Source organism: Sus scrofa, chromosome 1 (assembly GCF_000003025.6).
Source record: "Sus scrofa isolate TJ Tabasco breed Duroc chromosome 1, Sscrofa11.1, whole genome shotgun sequence".
Classification (NCBI taxonomy): domain Eukaryota; kingdom Metazoa; phylum Chordata; class Mammalia; order Artiodactyla; family Suidae; genus Sus; species Sus scrofa.
Genome location: NC_010443.5, coordinates 189,245,665 through 189,265,273, shown reverse-complemented (window position 1 = coordinate 189,265,273; position 19,609 = coordinate 189,245,665). Strand labels below are relative to the sequence as shown.

Here is a 19,609-nt window from a genome sequence, read left to right as displayed (position 1 = left end):
GAAATGGACAAAGAACATGAACAGACAATGAAATTCATAAAAGAATGTAAGTGGCCAATAAATATATGGAGCAAAGACCAATCTCACTAGCCATTAAAAATAAATTTATTTTTCACTCATTACTTTATCACAGATCAAAAATGAATAACATCCACTACTGACAAAGGAGTAAAAAAAATATACTTCTCATAGGTACAGGAGCAAACTGGCACCTTTCTGAAGGACATGTACAATATATACATGAATTTTAAGTGATAACTTCCATTTAAATAGTTTTATATAGTCACACTTTGAAGTGCTCTTCTATTCCAATATATTTTTTAAATGTTACTATAAAACAAAAAATTAAGATGACCAAGCCACCTGCTAAAGATAAACTCTTGAAATAGAAAGCACTTTGAGAAGCTGAAACTGTCTCAGTATAAGTAATAGAGATGCACAGTCCACAACCTGCAGGGATAGTAACTAAGAGGAAGTAAAAACACCTCCATTAAGGCTGGGGTAGAAACTAGACTCACTGAAATCAATTCCTGTGGCGGAGAGATTCTCTTTGCCTGTAAAATCAGTAGGGAAAGGTACTTATTAACCACTGCTGGGGAATTTAGTTTAAATGAAGTTACCTGCCTCTACAGCATAAGCATAGACCTCCTTTTGGTCTGTGTTTCTTGAAGAGATAACCCCAATCCTGATGGTTTCAGACTGGACATACCAGGGCCAAGACATGCAAAACAGCACTGAATGAGAAGGGTAAAAAGATGGGAGATCCCTGGTGGTCTAAAATTTAGGATTCAGTGCTTGGGTTCATTCAACCCTTGTTCTGGGAACTGAGATCTCACATTAAGCCACTGCATGCAGTGGCCAGGAAAAAAAAAAGTGAAAAGAAAGAAAACAAAAAAGCTCCCATTTAACAAGAGAAGGGAAAACCAAACTCCTAAACAAAACATACAAGAAAAACAAACTAAGATGCAGGGCCAACAAAAATCAACTGTAAGATTTCAATCTACAAGTAACAATCAGAAAATAACCTAAAATGTATATGTTTAGGGTCTTTCCGAAACTAAAAAGAGAGTAATAGACATGAAAGGGAAAAAAGAATAAAAAATAGCCAGAAAGCAAACCAGAATAGGTGGCAATGAGTGACAGAATCTGAACATGAGAAAAAGTAATCACTAAGAAATAAAAACAAACCGAGGCTGCATAAACTAGCTGAACAAAGTCAAGGTGTTAATTAGCAAATTGGAAGATGTTCCTAGGAACTGCCTAGAACATAACACAGGGATTAAGAAGAGTGACTGGAAAAGCAGTATTCAAAGATATAAAGGCTAAGGAATTTTCTAGAACTGAAGGAAGATGTGTATTCAGATCGACTATTCATTTCAAAGAGTACGTACAGATAACACAACATACACATACCCTAGGCACATCATGGTAATGTGTTCAGAACATCAAGTATGGTACAACAAACAACAAATACTAACATTTATACCACACTTGAAATATGCAGGGCTCTAAATGCTTTACGTATACTAATGTAATCACCACTACAACCCCTATGGTACAAATACTATTTTATTACCTCTCATTGAGAACTATCACAGTATATAGTGGTGACAGGATTCAAAAAAAGGATCTTTTTAAAAACTACCAGAAGAAAAAAAATACATAAAAAAGCATAATACTTAGGTAGAGACCATACTTCTCAGAGTTCCAAAGTTTGCCAAGTTTCCTATTTCAATGAAATATCTTGAGGGCACTGATAGGAAGGGGGAAAAAACTATGACTCAAGAATTTTTTATTTGCCAAAAAAATTGTAAAAATATACTTTCAGACGAAAACTAAGGACACTTATTATAAGCTAGTCTGTTGCTAAAAAAAATTACTAAAAAATACAGAGTTCCCATCGGCGTGCTCAGTGGTTAGGGAATTTGACTAGGAACCATCAGGTTGCAGGTTTGATACCTGGCCTCGCTCAGTAGGTTAAGGATCCGGCATTGCGGTGAGCTGTGGTGTAGGTCACAGACTCGGCTCAGATCTGGTGTTGCTATGGCTCTGGTGTTGGCCAGCAGCTACAGCTCTGATTAGCCTCCTAGCCTGGGAACTTCCATGTGCTGCAGGTGCAGCCCTAAAAAGACCAAAAAAAAGATAAAAATTACTAAAGAATATACTTTAGCAAGACGAAAGGTAAACCCAGGAGTGAGATACATGGAACAAGCACAGAAAATGGTAAAATATACTGGCTGATTTAATTAGGTATTAATTATAGGAAATGAAAATTTTTATGCTACAAAAAGAGGAAATAAAATTGTGGGCAATTATACATGATGGAGGAATGTTTGGTGTTTAATCAATTATAAGCTCAAAAAAAAAAAATCACCAAATATACAAGGAAACAAGTTGCCATGAATAGGAGTCAACATATAACAAATATAACTCCCTTAAGACTTCAGATATGGAAATCAATAAATATAAGATATAACATAACTATGTATGAAATGTTTAAACAAGATTTTTCAAAAAATACACAAAATATGAGAAATAAATTATTTTTAAATTACTAAGCAAATGGTAAAGAATTAAATGTCACTTTTGGAAATTAGAAAATAATTGTTGATATTAAACAGTCGACGGATGAGTCAAAAGATTGGAAATAAATGTAGTAATTAGCTCATTGAGTTAAAGAAATAAAAGTTGACTTCAAAAAACCTACAAGCAAAGGATGAAAGAGAAAGGTGAAAAAATTAAATTCTCCAAAAATAGTAAATAGCATAAAAATAGTGCATAGATGTAGGCTCTAAGAAATTTAAAACCTGGACATAGCAGTGCTCCTGGAGGCCCAAAACTATTAATTAATGATTTTTCTGTTCACGTTAACTCCCTGGAACACAGGAGTCATAGAGTTCTCTAGACTCTATTATTAACATTTATTCCACCAAGAGAATCAGAAGACACTTGCAAAATAATGGGAACTTCCTCTATGTAGCAGAGTTTTTTCTTTTTTTCTTCTTCTTTTTTTTTTTTTTTTTTTGGTCTTTTTAGGGCCACACCTGTAGCATATGGAGTTCCCAGACTAGGGTCCAATTGGAGCTGTAGCCTCGGCCTACACCTGAGCCACAGCAACATGGGATCCAAGCCAAGTCTGCAACCTGCACCACAGCTCACAGCAACACCTTATCCTTAAACCACTGACCAAGTGCAGAGGTGGAATCCACATCCTCATGGATGGTAGTCGGGCTCCTTAACCTGCTGAGCCATGACAGGAACTCCTCCATGCAGTAGAGTTTAATCTCATTTAACAAATGTTCCTCTGGCATCTCATATCTTTTAAATATACATAAATCATAGAACTCTTTAAATTTTCACACCTTACATTAGTTACAGGAAGAAGTTTCTTATAGGGTCCGTTTGCAGTTCACAGGGCCAAGTACTCTACAACATTCCTCCAATCTTCTTTAGTACTGAAAATATTTTCACAAGTTTCTCATGTTAAATATTCTTTTAATAAAAGCCGAATCATATAGACTAGTCAGTTAAATCAACAAATACTCAAGTTTCAATTCTACAATAAAAATAACCTATAAAATAGAGATTTATATAGAGGAGTTAAATTTAAAAATGCTTGTTATTAAAGCAAATTATACACAGATGTTTTGTAAACTTGGTTTCTAATACTAAAAACATCCATTTAAATCAGACAGCATATTGTATCTGTTAAATAATGAATCTCAATTGTTCTCAAGAAAATATCACCTATCTTCAGCTGTTCCTTAAAATATTTATATATAAAATATTGTAGGCACATTTCTGGTAAGGAGCTGAATATAGGATTTTAAACATATCATTAAAGTGGTTCCCATTGGTTTGCATTCCCTTCCTCCCAAATTTCCAGTTTGCTTATTACAGGACTTTACTGACTTTAAAGCTGTATGTGGGATTGTAGCTCTCTGGGGGCACTTTTTACTGAGTATCTCTAAAATCTCACTAACAATTCTAATCCAATCAGAAGTGCCTGATCTATCAAATCAGTTAAGATTTTCTTTGGCAGCAGCAATTTCTCTGGCTAATTCCAGAATTCTGAAGCAGCCCAGTATGCAGCACCCAGAATAGGATTCTGCCTCTCCAATTAGGAAACCCCAGGGGCACAGTGACATTTTCAGTCCCTATGGGATTCCTCCAAAGAATAAGCCCAAGGTGATAGGAGTTTCCCACTCTACACTGGTTCAAGCCTGAGGATCTTTGCAAAAACTAAAAGCAATATAAGACTATGGTTCAGCTTCAAAATTCCTACAAAGTTGTGCAAAGAAAAGAGCATTAAACCTCATCAGAAAATGGAATCATCATTTGTGCTTCACAGACATATGACTAAAATTCAAAATTAAGAACTGGAAATTTGTGAAATTTGTTATAATACATTGTACATTTTTGCCTTTTGTTTGTTCCCTCTAGGACTTAATGGTTTTTTTTTGTTTTTTTGTTTTTTGTTTTTTTGTTTTTTTGGTTTTTGTTTGTTTTTAGGACCATACCCATGGCATATGTAAGTTCCCAAGGCTAGGGGTGGAATCAGAGCTGCAGGTGCCAGCCTACACCCCAGCCATAGCAACTCAGGATCCGAGCCTCATTTTGACCTACACCACAGCTCCCGGCAATGATGGACTTTTAACCCACTGAGTAAGGCTAGGGATTGAACTCGCATCCTCAGGTTCACTACCTCTGAGCCATAATGGGAACTCCCAGGACTTACTATTTCTAAGCAGCCTCCAAGTCTTATACTTCTGCCCACAAAACCAAATCTTGAAAATTTTATACCATTTCTATTCTGGCTCTTTACTACCTTGTCCTTCCCAAGCCTGAACAATCTCCTCTGTTTTCCATCTCTTGCCTTTATTTCTTCCTAATTCTTAGGTTTAGGGGAGTAAGAAGGAAGAGTTCAGGCAAGCCATTACAGAGGAAAATATTACAGTGAATTCATGCAAATCTGAGTTTGAGAGGTAGAGAGAAATGACTACTAGAGCAATATATTAGGGAAGCTGAGGGGCTACTGAGCACTCCATAGTGAAAATCACCACTGGTGGTAAAGACCAATGGTACATATTCCTTTGAGGTGATAACACTAGTAAAGAGCCTGATTTTGGTTTAAATTTGGGTAGTGTTTCTAATTACTGAATAAATTTTTCCAGTCACAGAAGGAGGAAATAGCTATTACTTAAGTTATGCAAAAAAAAAAAGGTGAAATTATTCATTGCTGGCTATCTCATGAGATATACAAGATGTTTATAAAGGCTAGATAGAAATCACTGATCAAAAAGTTATCTAGAACCTATTTATATGAAATAGCCAAAAGGCAAATCTATAGAGACAGAAGAGATGAGTGATTAACAAGAGCTGGAGTAGAAGAGAATGGGGAGTGATCACTAATGAGAATGAGGTTGTTTCTGGGTGTGATGAAAATGTTCTAAAATTAAAATGACTGCACAATCCTGTTAATATAGTGAAAACTACTGAGTGGTGAACTTCATATGGGTGAGTTTTATGCTATGTTACATCTTAATAAAACTTTTTAAAATTTTATATGACTTTCCATATCTATATGATTCTGCATTAAAAAAAAGGTTTAAAAAGATGACTGTACATTATTTGTAGTAACATGGAAAATACTATATATTAAATTTGTTTCAAAGATTAAAAATGTTACCTTAAAATTTATCAGCTGCCCAATATTTCTACATCTTACAGCTTTAACTAAATATTTACTTCACCTATCCAATTAAATATTTACTTAACCTCCTTCAACAAACCAAATTTCATCCAAATAAATTCTAATGCAAGACTGCTATTGAGTTAAATACCCTAATTTAAATGCCCTAAATAAAAACCTTAAAAATGAAATTTCAAAAAATAAACCAAAATCAACCAAACTAATGAAAATGTCAGATAAAGTTCTTTTAGGCTAACTAGTATTTCCATAAACTCCATGACATAAGTCATTTTTTTCTACCAAAAATTATCCAAAAATATTTAGTCTGATGAATTAGGTAAAAATTTATAAGAACCCAAACCACAGTCAGTTTATATATATAGCAGCAGCAGTTTCAATTTCACTAAGTGTGTGTGAGACCAAGCTTGCCCCTTTTGATGTTTCCATCATGTTCCATCATTTTTAAATGTATTGCCATCTTCTAAACATGTGCTGTGATCTCAATCACATACTCCATAAGGTAGTTGTCTTAAATTTCTATAAAGGTATGTTCTGCAAAATTTTTAAGAATAAACTTTATAAGTACACAGTTGCCTGAAAAATAGCTAAGCTTAATGTAGTTGGTGAGTTCTAGTGACTCTAAAAATTACATACTGACCTACTTACCTGTACTAAAAGTTACAGTATTAGAAAAACATTAAAAGATTTAGACGACATAAAGCTATTTCATTTTTAAAGTTTTCTAAAAATGTTCTGGTATTCACAATCTCAATTTGCATCATCTATAAACTATTTTAAATTCTCAGTTTTGGATAACTTGTCTACATATTGAGAAGTGGATTCAATTCCAAGTTTTGTTTTTTAATCCTTGCATATTTGAGGATTCACTCTGACCCAGAAAACAATTAACCAACTTCCTCAGCCAATCCATCATTTCTCTTTTGCTTAAAGCAAACAAAACCCCTCATTTGTAAGTGTTTGCGAATAACCCTATATATTAAAGTTGAAAGAAGGGAAAAATAAAACATTAAATATGCTGGAAAAAAGGACCAAAAAGCCTCTAACACTTTTTAAAACAGCATCATTCACTGAGTCCATAAATTGTGATGTGAGATGTTTTATGTGTATGGAAAAGTAAAAAAAGGTTTTTTTCAAAGGTGAAAACTCTCTATATATACATCTATATGTATATGTATATAAAACCCCTATACTCTATTAGCCACATCTCAAATAATATGGCTCAAATTGTGTTTCTCCTACCACTCCTCCTACTCAGTTCCCTGTTTCAGGAAATAGATCTACTGTTAGTCATGAGCTCAAAGAATCCTGTGTTTTCCTTATCATAGCACATAAACCCCTGTGAATTGTCTCTCATTTTAGATTTTAAGATTCATGAGGAAGGAATCATGCCTCTTTTGTTCATAAGTACTTAGTACCTAGTGACACTTGATTAGTATATAGAACATCATCACGACTTCTCTGTCAACAGTTTGAAATTGTTCTCTACCCAGGAAAAAAGCTGACCTGCAAACAAACTGGTATCCTACCATTTCCATTCCGTTATTCTAAAGAATACATAGTTCTAATTTTTAAAAATTTCTACAGAAATAAATACTGGACCCTGCAAAAATGCAGTTTAACAGCCAAAATAGTGTACCAGAACATTGTTCATTCATGACCTCTAAAGGTTTCTCAACTTTTATAAGTTTCTCTTAATGAGAAACTCATTACTGGAAAATGACACGTGAGATATGCTGAAGGGGACAAAAAAAGAAAAGATGTAGTTTTGACCAGAGGTTAGAGCCTCTGCATTCTCCTTCTCTGGGCTATTTACTTATTTATCTTCTCATTCATTCAACATTCTGAATGGGTAATTTTTTTCAGTCTTTTCTATGTGAAAAGCAAAGTTTAAGGTAATTTAGACCCAAAAGAATAATTTCTGGGAGCTAGGAAATCCACTTTCAATGTATTTTAGACAAAAAATATCTTGAATTTAGTCTGGGAGTTTTATTGCATAAAATGAACAATCCCACTTGCACTTAAAGGAGCTCCTTAATTCTACTAACTGTAGCAAACCAATACGAGATCACTCTAGATGGGTGACTAGTTGTTAAAGTACTTGCTTATAGTATCAGAGAGCATTCATACAGAGACAATGAAGGTAAGAGATATGGAATAATACAGGGTTAAGTTGTGGGTTGATCATAAAACAAAAGCTGCCATTTCTAAGATCAGTCCCTTGATGTCCAAAACAGCCTAAAAGACCCTTGGCAAGGATGATGTTCTACTGCTTTATAAAAAGTACAAATTTTGTTTACTACCTATTTATATTCTGAAGCATAGTGGAATACTACAAAAATATTTTTCTAAAGTCTAAGTTTTGCAATTCTGTTTGTAAAACAAAACCCAAGTATCAATACACAATCAGTCCTTGCTTATCCTTATTGTTAATACTTTCATTTCTAAATGTAACAAAGTAGCTAAGCTGAATCTCCTATAGACAGAATATCAAATATGTCACAATTTTCTACCACTCATACTAAAGAAAAGGAGCAGTGCTAAGAAGCCAAGACATTCAGAGTTGGTAATGAATTACATTCTTATTCTTTAAAGCAGTACAACATGTCTTGAATAACATATTTTTAAATAAAATAATTAAGCCACACACAGCATGACTCAAAACAAAACAAATAAAAAACCTTTTTATCTATATCCCTGCCTGAGACAATCATATCACAGATGAATACAAAGCACCGGCCTAAATTTAAACTGGATTATCTGTGACCTATGCTCTTTCATAGTCTGCTATATTTCTGGCTCACATTCAATTCCTTGCCATGTGTTCATCAGAAAATGATCAAGGAGACTACAAAGATTACACAATCATATACTAAACACCAATTTAAAATGAATGAAAACTGGTCCTTGCTTTCAAGGAATTTAATAAATCTTAACATTGATATGTTCCATTTATAGTATAATCTCTATTGTAAGCCTCATTAGCTTGTATTTAAGACTATCTTCTTAACCTCATCAAGAATTTCATTTGAATAAAAGACTGATGAAATCACTTATGTTCGTGGGAGGAAAAGAAGTGAACATGAATCAAATAAGCGTAGTTAAGACAAAGCTGTGTATGGCTTGTAGTACTAGTTGCCTTATGGCTGTAACTTATATGCTTTTTATATTAAAAATTTTAATAGTTCTTGGTGAAAAGTTCCAAAGGGAGCTGATAGGACATGTGGTACTGTACTTTTCAAAGTTTAGTGTTACACTTCCACCTCAGATCCCAACTCAATCACAAGATTCACTCTCTGAGTACAATGGAACTATAGTCATACCCTTCACATACAAAGATTTTTCTAACGTATCTCAATCGCTAACAGATTTACTTTCAGCAGGAGCAATGAAATTGCTGTGAGCTACATATATAATTACTTTGAAAAGTCCAAGGACAAATGTTTGCTTCTGTTACTAGATGTGAAACTTAACCTCTGTCTTAATTTCCTCATCTGTTAAGATACAGGCAATAATAGTATCTATCTCATATAGATAGAAAGATTTAATGAGATAGCACTTGAAAATTTCTCCCCCCCCCCTTTTTTTTTTTTTTTGTCTTTTTGCCATTTCTAGGGCCACACCTGTGGCATATGGAGATTCCCAGGCTAGGGGTCTAATCGGAGCTGTAGCCGCCAGCCTATGCCAGAGCCACAGCAACTCGGGATCCGAGCCGCATCTGCAAACTATACCACAGCTCATAGCAATGCAGGATCCTTAACCCACTGAGCAAGGCCAGGGATCAAACTCTCACAACCTCATCGTTCTTAGTTGGATTCATTGACCACTGAGCCACGACGGGAACTCCCTGAAAATTTCTATGATAATGTAAGTGGTCAGTAATGGTAGCTATCACTGTTACTTGCTAATGTCAAGGCTAAAAAAACTTAAGAGGCATACATGGAATCAAATTCATGATTCTGCTCTCATTACTATGATATGCCAACAAATGGATCTAAGCAGCCACAGACTGTCTAAATAAAATCATCCATTTAAAAAATTCAATAAAGGAGATTTTCACTATGCATTTTCTAAATACTGGAAATGGTTTAACAATTTGATAAGATTTAAAGTTTAGCTCAGAGATTTATATGAACAGACTATTCATATATTAGACATCTGTTTGACTCAAAAGTTGATAGTTATCTTCCTTTTTAAACTAATACACTGTCTAGTTACTGTGATTCCACAATTCCTGTTTAAAAGGATGCCTAGTTCACAATAATATTTTCAAATAATATTTTCTTGATGGTTATGAATGTCCTGTTAACCCTCAAAGCCAAACACAGTAAGTTAAAATCCTTAGGTCCAGAATCAGTCAACATAATTTTATATACCAATATAACAACTCTGCCACCTTTCAGATTTGTATCATCTTCACACTTAAAGTCCACGTTCAGCCAAAAATAACTCATAAAAAGAGAATCAGAAGTATCAGACATATCTGCCACCAGAAAGCTATTAACTTCTTCCACCACCTGCTACATCAATCACTCCCCTTCTCAGGTAGATTTTGCCTAATACTTACGAAGTATCTGAATGGCCACTCTCCATAGGCACTCCGCTAAGGTTTGGGCATAATAAAAAGGTTACGGCATTTTCCCCTTCCAAATTTTAGAATAAAATTGACAACATAATTATAATTAAAACACAAATACTTAGGAGTAAAGTATATGATCAAAGCTATACAAATAATAGATAACTATTGTAGAAGCACAGAGAGAGGAGAAATGAAACACTGGTGGTCAGGAAAAGTTTTGTAGAGGAGAAAACAATAGAAATGAGCTTTGATAAAGAAGAAAACAAAAGGTGGAGAAGGAAAGACATAATTCTGAGCTATCAACTAGCACGAGCAAAGATCCACTGAGAGAAAAGTACAGAGTGTGCTTTAAGATGGCAAGTGTACTAGTTTGGTTGAAACATCAGTCCTGAGTCTAATCATGGAAAGTGGCAGAGCCAAACCAAGAATTATAAAATTTATTCTATAGGTAAAAGGGAGTCACTATGTATACCAAGCAGAGAAGTAATGATGAAAATAGTATTTTAGGAAGAATTTTGTGATGATTTATAGAATGGAGGAGGGAGATGCAGCACAAGATGCTAGTAGGGAAGATCAGTTGGAGTGTTAAAACATGGTTTGGGTGTGAGGTAATAAGACCTGAACTATTCCAATACAAGTTTTCAACCTTAAATAACCCAGGACCCACATACAAAGCCTTAACACTTTTTATGAAGACTCCCTATTTTTTGTTTTACAAAAACTGAGTTAATTAAAATAATTTTGCATTTTTTCTGTAGTAGTATCTTCTTGTCCATTTCCAATAATGAACTGTAACTCCTCTTCAAAACACCAACCCATGTTCTTCCTCATTTATCATTCTAGTCTGAACATTCACCTTTGTTTTATTACTCTTCATCCTTTATTTAACCATCAACTCTCACATTAACCTAATGACTTCTCTCCAGTTTCTTAGTCAAATAAATCTACTCATACTCAACTCTCTTCCCATTACCTCTAAACTTTCAGTCTACTTACATACAAATTCTATATACCCACAACCTGTACCTCTTCCAACGTACTCAACCTCTTAAGAGTTTGTCTTCAAGGCTCACTGCTAAAACTATACTGAAAGACAACCCTTTCATACTCACTAGTTTCTATTCAGTGTGTCTCAAAATCTGATATACTCAGCAACCATTTGTTATTTCTTGACAGTAGAAAATATGTCAAGTGCCTTATGTGATTATCTCATTTAATCTTTAAGACTACTTAACGAGAAAGGTTTTTCCATTTGTCAGATAAAGAAATCTAAGGCTTAGAAAAATCAAGTAGTTTGCTCAAGATCACCCCACTGTGAAGTTTTACCACATTGTCTGGAGCCTTCAATGTGGCTCCATTGACTGTGTTTACTCAGAAAAAGTTCTGAGTCGTCCAATACAGACAAAAACCATTTGAGAATTAAATGGTTCTCAGTCTGAACAATGATAACTAAAGACATAAAATTGTTTATTTCTGTTGACTTCTGAAACTTCAGGAATGAGAAAAAGATCTTAACCTCTCAAATTTTAATGAATGTTTTAGAAGGGATTCTTGCATTGGTAGACATTAACTATATAAATTTGTAAAGTCCTTTGTAATTCTAGGAATCTGAATCAGAAGTGTTAACATTCAGCTTTTCATATTTTGCTTCCTAGGAACAAGGCTAATCTAATTGTGAGAAGTCTACTCTAGGAATATCTTGGAAATAATTTTTAATCTACAGATCTGATTTCTGGCATGTTGCTTAGCCTACATCTCTACATCTGTAACAAAGAGATAACATCATATGCTTTAGAACATTGAGGTGAAAATTAAAGCCTGCCACAAGCAAAAGGTCAATAAATTACAGCTTTTATTATTCAATTTCTTCCATATCTAGAAGTAGTTTGGTATCTTAAGATCTTAATTCAAATGACATTGGCCAGAAAAATCCAGACTTTCAATCCAAATCCTAAATATGAATACTACATAAACAAAATCAATGGAGTCCAAATAACCACATTAAGAACTATAAAACTCTATTTATTACATAAATAATCATAAAAATCTATTTATTACCTAGACAGCTAGGACATACAAAGGTTAAAATCATCAAGGAATATATTCTGGAGACTCATAAAATAAAAACATCCATGGGGCACATCAGACACTGGAAAGAACAAAGGAACAAAGAATATAGGTAATCAACCTTTTGATTCTGATGTAATTTAACCCAAGCTACTTTCATGTAAGAGTGGTTAATAATCTTTGGTACAAATTCATAAAACTTTCAGGCTAATAGTGAAAAAATAAAGTAACTCAATTTTTAAAATTTCATCACCAACACATATGAGATGGAAGACAGAACACATTCTGGCATAAAGTTACTACCTTAGGTACAGGAAGGTGCAAACTTTTACCCAGTTGCCTCATAACACCTTTCCCTTCCCCCAAGGTCCACATACTTCTCTGGGCCACACCCTGTTATATCATCTTTTAACTCTAGGACTCTACTTGAGCCAATTTTCTTACAAAGCTGCTTCTTTCCTCTGATTTGACTAAGGATGGAGAGTAGTCAAGAGTATCACCCAGAGTCAGGTGCCCAGGCAAAAGTCAGCCATTCAAGGGATCAAATATCACCTTATAATTATTTCTACATGATCACAAATTCACATCATAAGAAATTAATCCAGCTCTCATGCATGAGCATTTCAGGGATAACAAGCTCTCTATGGACACATGCCAGTCTTTAGTTTCAAATTATTAAATAAATAAGCACTCATAGTTGAACTAGAATTAGCTACACATGCTGTTAGCCACTATAATAAAAACACATATAACAGTCTATGTGTTATCTCAACAAATTTAAAGACTGTAGGTTTTCAGTTACTGCTTGACAATATTTATCTTGTGACAATATGATGTTACTACAAATTTCTTTGGGGGGGGGAACAACCCTGTATCAGAGAACAAATTTTCAAGTGAAGGTTTATTAACAAGTCAAGATAAGCAAGACCCAGCTTGAACTGACACAAAAACCTTCACAATGTGATCTTAAAATGCCCTTCACGTCAAACTACCAAGGGTCTGTGCTTGTTCAAACCTGTAGTCTCAACCACCCTTTGTCTCTGTGGAATCTCTATCTGCCTTCCTCCCAAGAGTTTTTCTAGACTTCCCACTCCCAACAGAAAAAAAAAATCCATAAAGGCTACCTACAGAAATACCTTTTCTTAACAATACTGACCAACTTAAAATTTCTTTTAAGTAAGATACAATCCAGGAAGAAAATCAGCTTCAGAATGCTGAAAGACCTAAGTGCCTGGCACGTAACAGGCATTTAGTCAAAGCATATTGAATAATGTTAAGAGAATAAAAAAATGTAACAACTGTATATAGTACATTTGACAATATAATCTACCCCTTTGGCTTTGCTGATATTTTGGAGCATAGCCATGACTAAATAATTCTTATCCCCTAGTGCACTATTCCCTTCAACAGCTTATACTGTAATTATGGACATCGTTTTAGCTCTTCAAACTAAAATATAAACCACTTTTATATTATATGTTAACACACACACGTCCCATGAAAAAAAAAATCCTGATGATACCAGCATTCAACCATTTTTTTTTCAAATATATCTGAGGTAGATAGCCAAACTTTACCAGTTTTAATATACCTCTCCCATGATATAACTACTTCACCAATATGAAAAATGTTTAATGATATCTAATCAAAAAAGTCTTAAGATAGAGTTCCCGTTGTGGCTCAGTGGATTAAGAACTGACTAGGATTGGTGAGGATGTGGGTTCAGTCCCTGCCCTCACTCGGGTTAAGGATTTGGTGTTGCTGCAAGCTGCAGTGTAGGTCACAGATGGGGCTCTGATCTGGTGTTACCTTGGTTGTGTCTGGCATCTGCAGCTCCCCTTCGACCCCCAACCTGGGAACTTCCATATGCTGCAGGTGAAGCATTAAAAAGAAAAAAAAAAAAAAAAAAAAAGTCTTAAGCAACTCCCATGTGCAGTTCATTATAATTTCCATAATGCGGTATTGCTGTAACTTGCAGGTTAAAAGTAATTGTCCCTATATCATTAAATGATTAAACAGATACATGTGAGTTACACATTAGAACAGAACTAAAACATTAAACAAGGACTGTTACTTTGTGCTTCAAACTATTGGCAAAAGAAACATTAAATCAATGAAGTAACATCTATGCTTATAAAACAGTTAATGGGGTGGGTCACTATGGCTCTTGTCAGTTTCCTAAACTGTAAAGAGTTACAGAACTACACTTTGGAAAAGGCCCAATATGTAAAAAGATAAATATATAAAAGTGAAGTTGTTCGAGTTAAATAGCAGTTGGAGAGCAAGCCCTGCTGGATTCCGGAGAGCTCTGGGACCCCTAAAGGTTCAGCAGAGCACTGTTAAATCAACCCTCTGACTCTTCAGAGCTCTTTGCACCTAAAAAGCAGTTGTGTTTAAAATCACAACGTGCAAGTTTGAAATGATTAAGCCTTTTTCCTCAAAATATTTTTAAATTTCTAATTTTCTTCAATAATGTCAAAATCATTTACTTTGAGAAAATAATAACATAGATTTTTTTACATTGCCCATACTCTTCCAATCACTTCACTTAAAATGCATTCGGCTCATTACACCAATCAGCAGGAAATTTAGGGTTGGGGTGGACAGGGCGAATAGCTTTCTTGGCTTGGACAACTTAAGTACGACCTTTGTAAATTTTTAAGTACCATGCGGTGCTTGAGGAAAAAAAAAGAAATACCTCAAGCGATGAAATTTTCAAAACATATCTAAAACCGCTGTTGGTAGAGGCCCTCCAGAGCCAGCAGTCTTTCAAGAAAATATTAAAAATCTACAAGCAGAAAAGTATCATACCTCGACCAAACTCTAGCATCAAGAACTTTTACTCACACAATTAACACGGTTTAAAAGACGAAAAGAAATCAGTACCATTTACTTCAATGAATTTGTTCAATGCTTTAGGAATGAATGAATTGGAGGTATCACTGACTTGAGTTCTAAAAAAGCCTCACTCTAAGCTCTACCCTCTATAAAACCTGAAGCAAAAACTCTCCAGAATTTGGTGTTTCAAGGCCAAGTCCGGTCCAAAGGAAGCTTCTCCTCTTCTTTCTCGCGGCCTCCCTCCAGGGGCTGGAGCCCGGGGTGGCCGGGCGGTTGGGGGCGCCGTACGCCCCCTCCCCGCTCAGGGAAAGTTCCGCGGGTTCATCTCCGGTCGGGGCAGGCCTGGCCCGCCGACGGCCCTACCCGGCCGAGCGGCCGCAAACACCCCGCCCGGCATCTGCACCCGGAGGGTCGCGCCCCCTCCCCGCGCAGCCGCCACAAACACCCCGCCCCCGCCTGCCCGCCACCGCCCTCGCAGAACGTTAACCCCTCGTAGTCCGCCGCCCGGCTCGGGGGAGGAGGCCGGGCCAGGGGGTGGAGTTGTCGCGTCTCCTCCCGGGAGCGCCCGGGCAGACGCCCGGCTTGTTTACAGGCCCCAGGCTTTAGGCCTGGCCGCTGCCGCGCAGGCCCGCGCCGCCCGCCCGCCCTCGGCCCCAGCGTCGCGCTTACCCGGAGCAGCCGCGGGCAGGCAGGTCCCTGGTCGGCCGAGGCTGCGGCGGCCGGGGAGGGGGCGGGAAGGGGGTCACCGCGGCGGCGGCCGGCCAGGTCAGGCCGGGGAGGGGGCGGAGGAGGGGAGGAGCCGGGCTGCGTCCGGGCCCCCGGCTCTCGGCGCCCTCGCGGCTCAGATCATCCGGGCGTTGGAGCGGGAGGCGGAGAGCGGGTCCCGGAGGAGGAGGAGGAAGAGCCGAAGATTCATCGCTTACGCACCCCACCTGCCTTAGCGCCCCCCCACCCCCCTCCCCAACCACCGGCTGCCGAGCTGCCGCTGCCGGAGCACCCGAAGCTGCGGGCCGGGCCAGTGCGGAGACCACAGCTCCCTCGCTCCCGCGCGCGCTCCCGCCCCTAGCGCCGCCGCCGCCGCCGCCGCCTCCAGCGCGTCCCCGCGCAGGCGCGCTCACGACGGTGCCGTACTACCCCTCCCCCACGCCTCCGCCTGCCACGCTCCGCCCCGTGGGCTCAGAGGCCCCTACAGCTGCGGCGCGGCGGAGCAGCTGGAGAGACCCGGATGTCGTTGGGCAGGAACTGCAGCGCGCGCTGGCTAACGGGGGAGGGGTGCAGGTGATGTCACTGCCCTACCCAGCTTCTCTCGTAGCAGTGGCCTCGCCGCCCGGCCCCTAGGCAGAGCCACAAACGAGCGTCCGAATCCCGGAACGGAACCGGGACATGGGGCTTCCTGCCCTGGCCCTGGGGACTGGACAGAGGTGTGACTGTATGAGCCTCAGGAATGGGGATACTCTCCGAGCCCGGACTCGGCATCCCCCCTAGGGCGTCCGCGCCTCCTTTCGCTGGGCTACCGTCTGTCTGCAGATAGATACCCCATTCCCGGGGAAGACGCAGTCTACAGAGGCCGAGGACCGACCTTGTGCTGTCGACTTCTCTCCCTTACAGTTGCGGCCTGATCGCGGCCTAGCTGCTGCGGCTCTAAGGCATGCTTGTTGTCAGGCCACCGCCAGATCCCTCTCCCTCAAGCCTCCACACTTCCGGAGCCATCCTTGCCCCAGCGACCTCGGGAGACCTACGCAGGTGCTCTAGCCACACATCTCGGGTCCCAAAGGGCAGCAACACTCTCACCCTACTACCACCCACCCACACGCGAGTGCCCCTGATACACGCACAAGGCACATGCTCTGAGTTTCTGGTGGTTTTTCGTCTGTAGCTCGTGGGGTTCCACATTGTATTTATTTGCACTTATTAGACAGTCACGTGATTCTGTCACAGGGGACATCCAACCACCTCCAGTGAGGTTAAAGGAACGAAGGATTTTTCAAAATCTGGAGGATTATCAAAAATGTGGCAGCTGCTGCTATGAAAATTTAGAGATCTGTTAAACCCAGTTGCACGTGCAGGTGGCCAGAATCCAGTTTAGCTAGCTAGACTGCAGACAACCCGACCCACGCCGTTTGCAGACGCCAGGGATACAATGACAAACCCTAGGCGGCCAATGAATCAGAACTGGAGAGCAGTACATCACCAGCAGGGTTTCCCATTGGCTGGGATGCTTTCCCTCTCTTGTCAGAGGTTTAACCTGCTCAGGGATTTGACTTATACCACATTTCCAGGCACAGAAGTTTAAAAGAAAAATCAGTGTTTAAAAAAGATGCTCTTGGGAGTTCCCTGGTGGCCTAGGGGTTAAGGATCGGGTGTTGTCACTGCTGTGGCACGGTTTTAATCCTTGGCCCAGGAACTCCTACATGCCTGTGGGCACTGCCAAAAAAAAAAAAAAAAAAAAAAGAAGAAGAAGAAAGATGCTGTGCTACATATACATAAAGAAAAACAAAATACTTCATTATAGGAGGCAGGTACTTTAAAAAGAGCAACCAGGAGTTCCCACTGTGGCACAATGAGACTGGGGCATCTCTGGAGTGCTGGGATGCAGGTTCCATCCCTGGCCAGGCCTAGTGGGTTAGGGATCAGGTGTTGCCACAGATGCCGTGTAGGTCACAACTGCCACTGGGATCTGATTCCCTCTCCAGGGAACTCCATGTGCTGCAGAGCAGCCAAAAAAGAAAAAAGAACACCTGAAGATGTTAGTCATAACGTGTTCCAGCTGATAAAAAAGTAGATTTGTGATAAGGCCTCTCCATTTTATCCTAAGAGCTTGTACCCTGCTACTTTGTATCTCCTAAAACCACTTTGTTGCTCCAACTCTTAGATCTAAAGCAACCTATTTATTCTGTCTCTGTCATTCAGCAAGCATTTAACTGCTTTTAAAACTGTAAATGCTATCTCATTTTTCCAACATGACTTTTTTGTGACGGTTCTGTTCCTTTCACTTTTAGACATGGGATCTAACAACAGGATCAAACAATATCACCAAAAGATCACTGGCAGGCTGCTTCTTCAAGGAACCCCCAAATCACCCAATATCTTGGAGGTTAGAATTTCTTAGAGTAAGATGAAGATGGATCATTTCCAGGTATATAAAGTAAAAATAAAGTTCACTTATGCATTTGGTCTCAGTATCATCTGATGACATATTTCCTATATTTCCTAATTCTCCCCATGCTTGCCAAAAAAAAAAAAAAAAAAAAAAGAAAGAAAGAAAAAGAAAGAAAGAAATGAAATTAGATCAAAGATCTTTGAAACTTTGCCTTATTGGAATTCTTAATACTTTGGACAAGTAGCAGCATGATTAGCATGCTAGTGGACTCATTACCATTCTGAAACAGAAAAACCCATGTGAAAACCACAATTTGAAATGCCCTTAGAAAACAAATTTTCTTATTCATAAGGCAGAGCCTGAGTCGCCAGTGGCACTATAGGAACATAGTGAGCTTAAAGGTCTTGCCTGTCTTAACCGCTTCCTTCTTTTAAATTTCCATATCTTTCTGCTCTCTGCTTTACACTTGCAGGAGAATCTGGGTCAATTATAGAAGAAAAGGTAGAAAAATAGGAACTATAGTATAAAGAGATTTTTAAGGAGTCTGCACAGTGTACCATAGACTGCTGATTAAGTTGTGCCTTTCTGCTATTTCTTATTTTTGAACACAAGTTACAGGGACATTTTGGTATGAACTAAGAAATTCATGGGGATAAGATTAACATTTTAAAATTTGGAACCAAGATTCTTAATATTGTCCAAGTAAAAATGCTTGATATAATATGCCCTTCCTTATTATTATACTGCATATTATATTCTCTAAATATTATGCTAACTATTCCCCAAATATTATGTTAAGGGAAAAATACTTAATTATTTAGAAGAGAGATATAGGAGTTCCCTGTTGTGGTTCAGTGGATTAAGAATCCAATATAGTGTCCATGAGGATTCGGGTTTAATCCCTGGCCTTGCTCAGTGGGTTAAGATGTGGCTCTGACTCGACTCCTAGCCTGGGAACTTATATAATGCCAAAAAAGAGAGAGTAAGAGAGACATGACACTGAAAAAAAAGAGGGTTAAAAGTTTTCTTTTCTTTTGAACCTACAAGGCTTTGTTTGGGCCTCCTACACATATTTGGTAAGTTCATAGTGAGTTTTTGCGAAACATCACAGAGACTATATTGCCATAATTGTACTTAAATAATTTTATAGGTATATTATAAAACTTTTTTTTTTTTCTTTTTAGGACTGCACCCACAGCACATGGAAGTTCCCATGCCAGGGATCTAACTGGAGCTGCAGCTGCCAGCCTACACCACAGGTATAGCAATGCCAGATCTGAGCCATGTCTGCAACCTACACCACAGGTCATGGCAA

General features: G+C 38.3%; 2 protein-coding genes across 7 annotated transcripts in view; one reads left to right on the top strand and one right to left on the bottom strand.

Moving 5' to 3' along the window:
- PPM1A (protein phosphatase, Mg2+/Mn2+ dependent 1A) overlaps nt 1-16,300 on the bottom strand; it is a 47,174-nt gene extending 30,874 nt beyond the window's left edge. For 2 of the 6 annotated variants that reach the window (XR_002335516.1, XM_021062341.1), the window contains exon 1: nt 15,864-16,300. Coding sequence is in view for 1 of the 6 variants with exons in the window: in XM_021062332.1 (XP_020917991.1) it covers nt 12,348-12,381 (34 nt within the window). In the remaining 5 variants the exon portion in view is untranslated. Of the gene's footprint in view, nt 1-12,347; nt 12,439-15,242; nt 15,619-15,863 lie in introns of those variants that run through there. The other 4 variants (XR_002335514.1, XM_021062332.1, XR_002335518.1 and 1 more) reach the window with 4 other exon arrangements.
- LOC110259569 (basic proline-rich protein-like) lies at nt 14,311-18,447 on the top strand. Its single transcript, XM_021085056.1, has 5 exons — nt 14,311-14,315; nt 15,370-15,786; nt 15,821-16,472; nt 16,803-16,937; nt 18,194-18,447. Exons 1-5 carry the CDS (start codon nt 14,311-14,313, stop codon nt 18,311-18,313), a joined length of 1,329 nt encoding a protein of 442 aa, XP_020940715.1. The 3' UTR covers nt 18,314-18,447.